Here is a 12,268-nt window from a genome sequence, read left to right as displayed (position 1 = left end):
CCAGTACTCGTCATTCTCCCAGCCTGCCAAAAACCCGCCAAGACGAAGGCAAGGGAACCCCTCACAGAAATGCAGCTTCCGCCTCGTCAAAGGCCTTGCTGATCTGCTCATTGGACGCAGCAGCCTTCCGCATTGTCTCCTCAGGAATCTGCTTATTTGCCTGCTCCTGAAACATTTTCTTCTCATTGTGCAAATCCTGCACGGTCTCCCGAGCTTGCGGACTCACTCCAGCCTCCTTGTAAAGAGGCGCCTTTAATCACTTAGAGTCAGAAGATTGTGTACTAAGCACGGAGTCTAATGTACCTTGTCCTTGGCAACCGTCAATGCATCAAGTAGAACGGGTGACATTTTGGTGTAAGCCTCGTAGTACTTGGTCGCTTCGTCAGGAGTAAGACCGTTGCTACCAGCGAGGCTCTCTCGAGCGTTTCTGGCAGCGAGCTTTGCGTTGCTGACGGCGCTTGCGGTGTCGATGGCACCAGAAAGGCCTCCTTGGTAGTTATACACGGAGTCCCTCGCGTCTCGGATTGCCTTGGCGAGGTTGTCCATGTCGGAGATGGCCTGCTCTGTGTTGGTGGCTGCCAACGCGCAGGAGGCGCCGACAGCAAGGTAGCAGACAAGAGTCTTCAGCAACATTTCGAAAGGAAATCGTTTCCGATCCAAAAGAGACTTCTGGGGGTTGTAAGTTGTGACCTTCTGTAGGTGGGAATTTACCACTGCGAAGAAGACCTCTTTATAATGACCATGTTCTTGAGGGCGTATGGATGTCCCATGACGTCCAGCAAACTGAGCATTCCACAATGTGAAGATCTACATATTTCTCAAACCAGGATGCTAGATGATACTTATGTAAACCAGGTCCGTTGCAGTTTTCTTGATTGATGCTTCAGCTTATGTCGTCAGAGTCAGGGTTGATAAGTGTGCCATTAGCCATGGTATTTTCAATTTCTGTCATTTAAAATCTTGTCTTTCTGCATCCCACCCGTTTTTACTGGTAATCTAGATGTCTAGTAACATAGATGCGGCGCCCCCCGCAACCCCTAAATGTCAGGTATTATCTAAGTTTATACCTCCTAAGGCTATTTTCTACGTACTTGCTGTAATATTCCAAGCTCATTAACTTATTCAACGTAAGAATTAATAGCTCCTATGTAGGTAGATATTATCTTAGAAGATCTATAAGTATAGAGTTTCTTTATCTGCTAGTACTGAACTTGCTTTAGCCTAAATAAATTTATCTTAGATAGCATTACTGCTACTACAAGATTTTAAATTTATGTGATGCCGTCGGTAGTTACGAGAGCTACCTCCTATTCCTGTTTATATATCATCTGTTTGCACCTAGCAAGAAGGAATGTATAATAGCAGGCAGTGTAGATACGTAGCAGTAAGGGAGACCCCTAGCTTAAGGAGAATCCAGGACATTCCCCATGCTCTATGCAAGGAGACATATGAGAATATGTCAGGAGATCAGCAGGCTGATCAGCTCTCAGAATCCGGTGGCGATCAACCGAAGATGACCAGATCATGAAAAGTACATGGCTGGGTCAATGACAAAAGATCAATTCTCTGCTCTTGTTTGTCACATCTGTGGTTACACTTTGGACGAGAATTTCTCAGGGACTGCTGGGATTTCTGAGTACAGAGTTATCGTTGCAGATATTGACGATAAGTGTCAAATTTGACACTCGAATAATCGAAAGCGAAGAGTAAACAGGACACGGAACAAAAGTACTTTGCGTTGACATACCTTCAGAATAAGTACGCCCATGCCATGACATCTTCCACTGCAGAAGCCACCTTCGTCACGGCAGGCGGTCCCCCACCGATTGCGATTGTCGGAATGGGGATGCGCCTGCCCGGCGGGGTACGCACTGCGGAAGATTTTTGGGATGTTATCATCGACCAGAAGGATTGCTCGTCCGAAGTCCCCAAAACTCGGTATAATATTGACGCATTCTACGATCCGGATAAGCCTCAGTCCGTGAGAACGAGGCGGGGATATTTCCTCGAGGATGACTACTTGGGAAATGCAGACACGAAATTCCTCCCATTGATTCCGGGAGTCAATACGAGCGACATAGATCCTCAGCAAAGATTGTTGCTGGAAGTTATCTGGGAGTGTATGGAAAATGCAGGACAGACTGGGTGGCGTGGCAGGGACATTGGATGCTATGTCGGTGTATTCGGGGAGGACTGGCACGAGTTGACTGCAAAGGAGACCCAAGTGATCCCTCGTACCCATGCCTTCGCCAACGGAGGGTTTGCACTGTCAAACCGTGTGTCATTTGAGTTCGACCTTAAGGGACCAAGGTAAACCGCGTCCCGCGACCCCCGTTAAAGAAAAGCCTCTCGGCGCAGTACCCCGCTAAATGAAGTGTAGCATCACCATAGCGACAGCATGCTCTTCCTCCTTATCTGCTCTGCATGAAGCCTGCCAGGCGCTTCAAACAGGCAGCTGTTCATCCGCCATCGTGGCGGGAACCAATATGCTTCTCACCCCTTCCATGAGCGTGACAATGTCCGAGAACATGGTCCTCTCGCCTGATGGGGTCTGTAGGACATTTGACGCGAACGCGAATGGTTATGCGCGCGGCGAAGCTGTAAATGCTGTCTACATTAAGACCTTGGACAAGGCAATAGCAGACGGCGATCCTATCCGCGCCGTTATCCGCGCCACAGCGGCCAACTATGACGGCAGAACATCAAAGATTTTCGCACCAGACATTGACAGTCAAGAGCGGCTTATTAGAAGGGCCTACGAGCGAGCGCAGATTGACAACATTGCAGAAACGGCTTTTGTGGAGTGCCATGGCACCGGTACCAAACGGGGAGACATGGTCGAGGCTACGGCGATTGCTCGGACTTTCCATCCTTACGGGGTTCATATCGGATCGGTTAGTACAAAGCCATGTTCTGATGCCAGTATTGGAAATTCTACTAACGTGGTCTAGGTGAAAACAAACTTTGGCCATGGAGAGGGTGCCTCTGGCCTTACTGGCATTATCAAGGCCGTTCTGGCTTTGGAGCATCGAATGATTCCACCAAATATGCATTTCCGACAACCAAACCCTTCCAGTGAGAGCGAGCTGGTTTCTGTTATATTAGATCTGGAGCACTAACGTATCCTACAGTCCCCTTCCAAGAAGGGCGACTCAAAGTTCCAGTCAAGCCCACCCGTTGGCCCGAGAACCGAAAGGAACGAGTCAGCGTCAACTGCTTCGGTATAGGCGGATCTAACGCCCATGTAAGTCACGAGCAGACTCAAGAGCAGACGGCACAAACACGCAGCAGCGCCCTGCTAACCTCCCTTTGAAGGCTATCCTAGAGTCTCCATCAAGCATCGTATCTGTGGAATCCAAAGAGGAGCCAAGGCGAGAACAGGCTCCACGACTCCTGGTCTGCTCCGCTCATAGCAAGACAGCCTTGGACGCCCGAATGGATTTAATTAAATCTTACCTGGCTCTTAGACCGCAGGCTCTGGCCGATCTCGCATATACACTTGGGGTTCGTCGGGATCACCTGTCTCATCGGTCGTTTACTATTGTCAACACTGAGGGCGAGATCATTGGTGAGGAAGCCGAATCACGCCATCTTGCCAACACATCGCTATCTCCTTCACTTGTATTCGCCTTCAGTGGACAGGGAGCTCAGTGGGCTGGAATGGGGGTGGAGCTCATTCGAACATTCCCCAGTTTTCAGCGAGATATACAAGTCATGGACCAGATCCTGCAACAGCTACAGTCTCCTCCAGCATGGGGTATACAAGGTATGGTTGTGGCGCACTCGACCTTGTTCCCCTACTTCCTCCAATTTATATGAAGTTAAAATATACGAAGCTAAACCATACCAGACGAGCTAGAAAAGCCACCAGGGCTCAGTCGAATTGACATTCCAGAAATTTCCCAGACACTCTCTGCTGCCATTCAAATTGCCTTGGTCAACCTTCTCGAGGACTGGGGAATCTCTCCGTCAGCTGTTGTAGGTCACTCTAGTGGCGAGGTGATCGCGGCGTATGCGGCGAACGCCATTTCACTCCGCACTGCTATCATTTTAGCGTACCTACGTGGTCAATGCGCGACCAACGCTCCTTCCTCAGGTGGCATGGTAGCCGTTGGTATGGGTGAAGCGTCCGTCAAGCCCTATCTTCCTGACGGGGTGGTTGTCGCATGCGAGAACAGTCTCCAAAGCGTTAACCTATCCGGGGATAAGGCAAGGTTGGCCGCAGTGGTTGATAAGATCAGGACCGACAGGCCAGAAACATTTATACGATATGTTCCAGTACCTGTGGCGTACCATTCGCGTGAGCTTAAATATTCCTTGTCGCCTTTGTTACCTCCAAATGGCTAATGGAATCAACAGCCGCCATGCGACCTGCCGGAGCCCTTCTCGAGTCACAAGTCGCCCCCTTCCTCAAACACAATGACTCAATGCTGCCCATGTACTCTACTGTCACCGGTAAGTTGATATCAGACCCAGCTGCCCTCGATGCAGGGCATTGGCGGAAAAGCCTTGAACTCCCTGTTCTGTTTTCGACTGCGATTGATGGTGTTCTGGCCGAGAGTCCTGAGCGCAGAAAGATCTTCCTCGAGATTGGACCTCATTCGGTCCTTTCGGGCCCACTCCGCCAAATTTTCACATATAAGTCGATTGACAGTGTCTATCTTCCGACTCTCGTCAAGTCAGAAAGCCAGTCCCTTTACCTACTAAAAACAGTGGGCCAGCTTTATCTCCATGGGCACCCTGTGAACTTTCAGGCGGTAAATGGGAAAGGGAACATCGTCACCAACCTGCCCGCATATCCATGGGACAGAAACAGCTTAAACTGGCAGGAAAGCCGTCTAAGTCGTAACTGGAGGTTCCGCGCGCATCCCAATCACGAGCTCTTGGGTTCGCGAATGCTGGAGGCAAGTGATCTCGAGCCGGGATGGAGGAACGTGCTGGACACCAGAAACGTGCCATGGCTGTTGGATCATCGTGTGTCGGGGGAGGTTGTGTTTCCATGCGCCGGATACATTGCCATGATTCACGAAGCCATGCGCCAGCTCTCCAACAGCAACGATTGCACCATTCAAAACCTTTCCATGCAGGTTCCGTTGATCCTGCCACGGTCAGACCCTATTGAACTTCTTACAACCGCAAGACACGTCAGAGTCAACGATCGCGTAGAATCTGAATGGTATGAGTTCTCCATAATGTCGTATAACGGGACCGAGTGGATCAGACATGCTTTTGGTCGAGCGAAATCCGGCGTAAACAAGGTTGATTCCGAACTACGTGCGCCACAAGTTTTCCCTCGGCGCGTTTCATCCGAGCTTTGGTATCGGACGCTGGAGAAGGTGGGATTGAATTATGGACCTACCTTCAGAGGAATGCATGATATCACCGCCGACCCTTCAAGGTGTGTGGCTGCGGCTTTGATGCGCGGCCGCCAAGATGGCAAGGCTGTCCATCCGACGGTGATCGATGAGTGTCTGCAATTATTCACCGTAGCTGCGTGCAAGGGCAGAGCGGTGCACATGACCAGACTCTATGTGCCCATGTTTGTGGGAGAGGTTCAGCTCGGTTTGGATCAGGAAATGATGAGAGCGGAAGCGACGATCAGCAATCACACAGCACAACTGGGAAACGGAAATGTGCTGTTGACGGCTAACGACCAAGAAGACGCATTTACCAAGCCCGTACTTTCAATGACGGACGTCACGGTTGTTCCGCTCGACAACAATACGAGGGCAGCCGACGAGGCGGATATTCCATTAGCATCACACGCAGAATGGCGCCCCGATATTGATCTCATGGATGAACAACAGCTACCGCTACGCTACCCTCAGCCTACTGAAGCTGGCTTTGCTCTGATTGCCAAAATTTCCGCTCTGTCTATTATTCAGGTTCATCGACGGATTGCCGACGTGACACCATTTTCACCATCGATAGAACAATACCAGAAATTTATAAGTACTCAAATTGCAGAAATCCAGCGAGAAGCATTTTGGTGTGTCGCTGAAGCCGCATCGTGGCTCAAGTGCTCGGAGGAAGCATTACAGCGCCAGCGGACCGCTCTGGATGAGGAGCTCCGAACAAGCAAGTTGGAATTTATTTCCTCGCTGAGTAACTGGGCCTTGGAAACCGTCCGGAGCATTGTCAACGGATCGCTTCCGCCGTCGGCTGTTCCGGCTGTCATACAGAAGCAGATATGGCAGTATGAAAGCTTCGTTGCATCGATGAGCGACCTGTCTGACTGGTTTGGCCTTCTCCGGCACTCCAACCCCTTGCTACGGATCCTTCATATCGCCGAGGGAAATGGAGTGGTATCCGCGAATGTGCTTGAGTATCTCCATTCCGAAGATCTCCCATTCTACCTGAAGTATACATATACAAGCACGAAAGACGTCAGCCCAGGCGTAGTTGAACGCCTGAAAGAATTCAAGGAAGTAAAATTCGAGAACCTGGATATAACTACGGATCCTTGTCGGCAGGGCTTTGGAGAGGGAACGTATGACTTGGTTATAGTGTCAAATGTGTGTCCTGTTGATCCCGGAACCATATAGCATTCCAGATTGCTGACATTTCTTCCAGACGAAGGTTGCGACTTCTCAGCTGCAATCTGCTCTTCAAAACACAAAAAAGCTCCTTGTGCCGGGGGGCCGAGTTCTGCTTCATATACCAAATGCTGGTGGGTGACTTCTCGTCTTTCTCGGAAACTTTTGGCGCTTGAACCGTTATCTAATGGCCACCTGTTCTAGTGCTTTCTATGATGGGGTACATCAGGGTAAGTAATTCGTGCTCAAACCACTTGCTCAAACCCAGCAACTGACAGTGCTTAAAGGGTCTTATGGGTAACCAAGAAGTGGAATCCTTGAGCGGCATATCACCCTGTCTCCACCAATGGGTGGAATCACTCCGGCAGTTCGGACTTGATCAAATCCAGGGTACGCATGGCGAACACCCTTATTGCAACCTGACTGCCCGTCTGCCGTATCCCACGGGGGACCATACCGAGCTCATCCACCTTCTTTGTCCGAGCCTTGTCCATAATAACGCCTGGATCTGCAATGTGGAAGCACAGTTCGAGAGAATGGGTTATCAAACCCAGCGTTGCACCCTGGGCGCTGAGTTCACAAACAAACAGCGCATCGTATCGCTGCTAGATGTTCAAAAGCCATTCTTCAAGGATATTAGTGAGACGAGCTGGAAGGCATTCCAGACGATCGTCACCGCCGCGCCCCGGATTCTTTGGGTAATGCCATCCGTCGAGGTCACTTGCCAGAATCCCGACTTCGCAATTGTCCTTGGGGCGTCTCGCACGGCCCGTCAGGAACAAGAATTGCATTTTGGAACACTGCAGATCGACGAGTTCCATGCTTCGGCGGCAGCGGCACTGGTGAAGGTCACTGGGAAGTTTTTCTCACAGCTAGATTGCCAGACCGGCTTGCGTGATCCTGAATATGAATTCGTATTGCAGCGGGGGCAGGTATATATTCCACGTTTCCAATGGACTCGGTTGAAAGATCGACTTCGTCAGGACCCCTTGCCGAATGCTTCGCTCAAAATTGATATTAAGGCCTATGGGTTGGTGGAGTCTCTTTGTTGGTCTGAAGATGAACCACAGCCTCTAGGACCAGACGATGTCGACGTGGATATAAAATATGTTGGGCTCAATTTCCGCGTATGTGAAATAAATCATATTCTGGCAAATGAGAGCTTGTCACTAACCCTTTTACCAGGATATTATGATTTCAATGGGCTTTATGGCGCACAAGGGCGAGCTGGGGATCGAGGCGTCCGGAATCATCCGACGATGCGGCAAGAACATTACACAATTACGCCCTGGTGACAGTGTCGTTGTCACCCAGCCTGGACTGTTTCGCACACGCGCTATCGTGCACTACTCTCGATGCGTAGCCTTGTCACCATCCATGTCGCTTGAAGAGGGCGCGTCCCTAGCTGTTGTTTTTGGCACTGCACTCTATTGTCTTATGGATATTGCAAGGCTAGAGAAGGGACAGGTATGTTGAAGTTCAATTCCAGTGCGCAGTAGCTCAACTGATATGTCTAGTCCGTACTGATCCACGCGGCATGCGGAGGAGTCGGGCTGGCGGCTATTCAAGTGTGCCAGATGATCGGTGCTGAGGTATGCCTGAATGAATCTGGATCACTAATGCATCGTCGAAAGTAGTAGTCAACACTAACAACCTCATGTATAGATATACGCTACGGCGGGAAGCAACGCAAAGGCAGACTATCTTGTCCACAACATGGGGATTTCGCGCCATCGGATTTTCAACTCGCGCGACGGTTCTTTTCAGCCGGCGTTGATGAGTGACACTCGAGGCCGGGGAGTCGATGTCGTGCTAAACTCCCTGTCTGGAGAGCTGCTGCATGCATCCTGGAAATGCGTGGCAGAATTCGGCAAAATGATTGAAATCGGCAAGAGAGATTTCCTCGAGCATGGCATGCTCGATATGGAGGCGTTTGGCGGCAACAGAGCCTTCTTCGGGGTCGATCTCATTCGTCTTGGGGAGAAGCCGGGCTTTATTTCGAGGTAGAAAATACCCAGTTGATGTTTCACAGCGTCTCCAAATTATGCTATAAACGGGATGAAACTGACGGAACTGTGGCATCAGACTTATCACCCGAGCCATGGCTCTATATGAACAAGGCCGAATCACCCCTGTTCGGCCGCTGGAAGTCGTGGAGGCACAGGATGTTCACCGGGCTTTCCGACTGATGCAACAGGGGCTCCACAAGGGTAAACTTGTCATAAAAATGCTAGAGGGCCCTAGTGAAGTGGTCATTTCCAAGACACAGCTGAAGGTGGCTCTGTCGCACGATGTCTCCTATCTTCTAGTCGGAGGTCTCGGAGGAGTAGGACGAGCGCTTGCAACCATGATGGTAGAGCGCGGCGCTCGTCACTTCATATTCCTGTCCAGGTCAGCGGGAAAGTCCGCACAGGATCAAGCATTCCGGTGTGAATTGGAGGCACAGGGATGCAGGGTAGTCATGATCCAAGGAGATGTCGGACTACTTGACGATGTCAAGGCAGCAATCCAACGCCGCAGACAGCCCATTGGAGGCGTGCTGCAGCTGTCGATGGTGCTTCGTGTAAGTTCAATGCCAGCAGAGCCAGACAAATCAATGGATTGCTAACCTCTCAAAGGACCACTTTATTCCTGAGATGGCGCACTCTGACTGGAAGGAATGCCTCTCCGCCAAAGTGGCGGGCACCTGGAATCTTCATGAAGCACTAAAAGGATACGATAGCCATCTTCGATTTTTTGTCGTCTGTGGATCTATTACCGGCGTCATGGGTAATGCTGGCCAGGTCAACTACTCGTCCGCCAACGCGTTTTTGACGTCCTTTGCCCAGTACCGACTCCGTTCTGGTCTCCCGGCCTCTGTCGTGAATCTGGGGGCCGTGGACGAGGTAGGCCATTTAGCGATCCAGGACCAAAAGTTGCGAGACAAGATGCAGGCAGCCCATGTTCGCCTCCTCAGCGAACAGGAGGTGCTTGATGCATTTGAGGTTGCCATGCTTGAGTGTCAACCATCGAGCACGCAGGCGAACGAGTCATCCGACATTCTCCGCGTCCGAAACGATGTTATCGTGGGCATGAGTAGCACAAACTCTCTCGCGGACCCTTCCGTTCGCCCACTCTGGGGACGAGATGCAAGATTCAGCGTCTACGCAAATTTGGACATCAACACACGGCCCCTTTCGAAGAAACTAGACGTAGTAGAGGGCCTGCAACAGGCATTGGCGGCAATCGAAAAGGATCCGGACCGGTTGAAAGACCCAACGTTGCCGAAACAAATCGTGACGGATATTGTCAGGACCATACAGGAATATTCGGTTTTCGCCCGCGGACAAGAATATGCGCAGGTGGCTGCTCTGCCCATTGATTCCTTGATGACTGTGGAGTTCCGCAACTTTAGCCGCCGTTACCTTAATATGAACCTCCCCTTGACAGCGATTGCCGAAGCAGGCACCGTGGAGGGACTGGCTAAATTAATCTTCGATTCTTTTCGCTCGAAGTATCTCAAGCAATGAGAATGCGGAGTTGGACAACGGGAATTTGTTCTAATAGTTGGAATTGACATTCTCACATGAACCAGTGGTTATCAGATTCCCACCCAGGCGTAAATATGTTAATAGAAGGTGACTACGCTTGCAATTCTGCGCATTTTCTATTGGATATTACCACCACCTTTTTGTTCGGCCCTTCTCCTGTGGTCTTTGGAGTCTATTTTGCGGCCCTATAGAATCTAAATACAGCTGGGCCTGTCATCACCTTGTTCGCGTTAGCAGAAGATATAGCCTGGGTTCAATTCATGACATCTGTATCAAAATGAGACGTTGTTCCGATTTATAAATCTTACCACAGGACTGCGGTATGGTTTCACTGAGCATCGTCTCAGTTTCTTGCTTCGGTTTTGAACAACCCTGCCGTTCTCGACAGCTCCTGCGGCGTAGACACGCTCTCAATTATTACCTCATATAAAGCGTATACACTTGGTCGAGTGATAGTTTTGAGATGCATCTATTTATATCTTCCTTCCTGATCTCTACCAATCTGACCAGTGGACCAACCTAGAGTGACCATGAGCTACGGTGAGGACGTCAGGCATAACTGTTGCATGGAAGCATACAAAAATGGAGCAGTTATTTTCAAACAGGGTTATTTCTGCGGCGCAGTCACTTGCAGTATTTAGTCTGGCACTGCCACCACCATCACAATTCCAGAATAGCCTCGGAGACTACCCCTCAGAACATATATTCCCCGCTTCTCCCGTCGAGCCTTTGTGAATACCAGGTGTATTACTGCAACTGGGACAGAGAAGGCAGAGTTCTGCAAACCGAAATCCAGTATGAAAACTGCTCCAGAACCAGCGACTCTCCATGACGTGGACGAGGACGGCAATATTCTCTTGCATAGCAAAAGATCAGCTTCTCGAGTCATGAAGGAGACAGCAAAGTCGCCTCCCAGAAGCCAGAGCAGGATCAGTTCACGGACGCCGCAGAAATGCATTTTCGGCAAGTCTATCTGCAGAGGCCCTATTGAAAACATGGTCAAGGAATACAATCTCAATCGCTATCCTCTCACAATATTCACCCGGAGCCAAGATCAAAGCCGTGATCGCAATGAGATTCCTGGGTATCGTTTTAGGAAAGTTTTCTTTACTGGTAGGAAAGCCCGAAGGCCTAGTGACTTGGTCATTGTGCCGTGAGTGACTAAGCAGCGAGGACTAACTTAACTAACCATGCTACACATACCAGACGAGACAGAGATTCTTCACCCAGATGCGACTTACGACAGGGGTCGGTACGTGAGATTGACTGCTTTCATTGCTGAGAGAGACGAGACCCACCCCGATCCCAGGATCTATGTGGAACAGCGAGTTTACCAGGGGAACCGGGAGATGATTATGATTCACGAATTGATACTCGGTGGCACGGTCCAAGTCGGGATTGAGTACGTGTTCACAGCCTGTGGCGACGAGGATATCCACCTGGGGAAGCGCGACCTGAGGCTCACCATTAAATCCGTAAGTGTGGGATTTATGCCTGCGCAATATTAATGAATGCTCAGACCCCGGACTAGCTACAGCAGGATATATTCGATGAACACATGCACGCTCGCGCAAAGTATTACGGCTACGATCGCAAAGACACTGTTTTCGTTAGCCAGTTCTCGCTCTCCAATGGGTTAACCTACACCGTCCGTAATCCCGCTAGTGGCCAAGAGTCTTCATTCAAGGTCTTTCTTGAAGCCGACGATCTCCGGACCCTCCTTGACGCAAAGTGTAAGATGCGATCTGCTATTGGTGCCGCACCTGGTGAGGGGATTGAACTGCTTAAACTGCGTTTCCCGGGATATGGAGAACATACTGAAGACAAAATGGATAGGGGTGACCTTGATCTTCGAATTGTGTATAAGCTTTGATAGGATCGTGCACCATACTCCTGTACTACAATATGTCAAGAGAACCCTTTTCGGTGAAGGCGTTGTTCTATCAATTTGTCAGCATGTCATTTTCGGATATATTGGTAGTACGTAAAATATCGCCATTGCTGCAGTATACTGTCTGAACATCCGTCCATATATCTCGGCAGAACCCGTCCATGGGCAACATCTTTATTGCATAAGCCTCGATATACGGGATCAAAAGAAGCCCCAGAATCAAGCTTAGTTTGGCATATTAGAGATTAATCTAGATGGAAATGATCGACAGGTGCGTTTCCACCCCCTGTGTTGAAGGGATACGATGGTCA

General features: G+C 50.0%; 3 protein-coding genes across 3 annotated transcripts; 2 read left to right on the top strand and 1 right to left on the bottom strand.

The window, feature by feature from the left end:
* Window positions 1-61: 61 nt before the first annotated feature.
* Window positions 62-633, bottom strand: Asppvi_005782 (mannoprotein; the record flags this gene model as incomplete). Its single annotated transcript, XM_043301695.1, has 2 exons — window positions 62-250; window positions 304-633. The coding sequence occupies 2 exons, from the start codon at window positions 631-633 to the stop codon at window positions 62-64; spliced, it is 519 nt and encodes a 172-aa protein (XP_043157630.1).
* Window positions 634-1,771: 1,138 nt separating this feature from the next.
* On the top strand, window positions 1,772-10,045 carry Asppvi_005781 (type I polyketide synthase; the record flags this gene model as incomplete). The annotated part of the gene is made up of 15 exons (XM_043301694.1): window positions 1,772-2,310; window positions 2,381-2,894; window positions 2,952-3,075; window positions 3,132-3,244; window positions 3,316-3,766; window positions 3,851-4,300; window positions 4,360-6,515; window positions 6,574-6,670; window positions 6,741-6,766; window positions 6,824-7,663; window positions 7,722-8,003; window positions 8,054-8,128; window positions 8,202-8,539; window positions 8,622-9,099; window positions 9,155-10,045. 15 exons carry the CDS (start codon window positions 1,772-1,774, stop codon window positions 10,043-10,045), a joined length of 7,374 nt encoding a protein of 2,457 aa, XP_043157629.1.
* Window positions 10,046-10,863: 818 nt separating this feature from the next.
* Asppvi_005780 (uncharacterized protein) lies at window positions 10,864-11,939 on the top strand (the record flags this gene model as incomplete). The annotated part of the gene is made up of 3 exons (XM_043301693.1): window positions 10,864-11,179; window positions 11,273-11,541; window positions 11,598-11,939. The coding sequence occupies 3 exons, from the start codon at window positions 10,864-10,866 to the stop codon at window positions 11,937-11,939; spliced, it is 927 nt and encodes a 308-aa protein (XP_043157628.1).
* Between the last annotated feature and the right edge of the window lie 329 nt (window positions 11,940-12,268).

The sequence above is a fragment of the Aspergillus pseudoviridinutans genome (genome assembly GCF_018340605.1).
Source record: "Aspergillus pseudoviridinutans IFM 55266 DNA, scaffold_4, whole genome shotgun sequence".
NCBI lineage: Eukaryota > Fungi > Ascomycota > Eurotiomycetes > Eurotiales > Aspergillaceae > Aspergillus > Aspergillus pseudoviridinutans.
The sequence above is the reverse complement of the archived record's forward strand: the minus strand, read 5'-3'. Positions and strand labels throughout refer to the sequence as shown.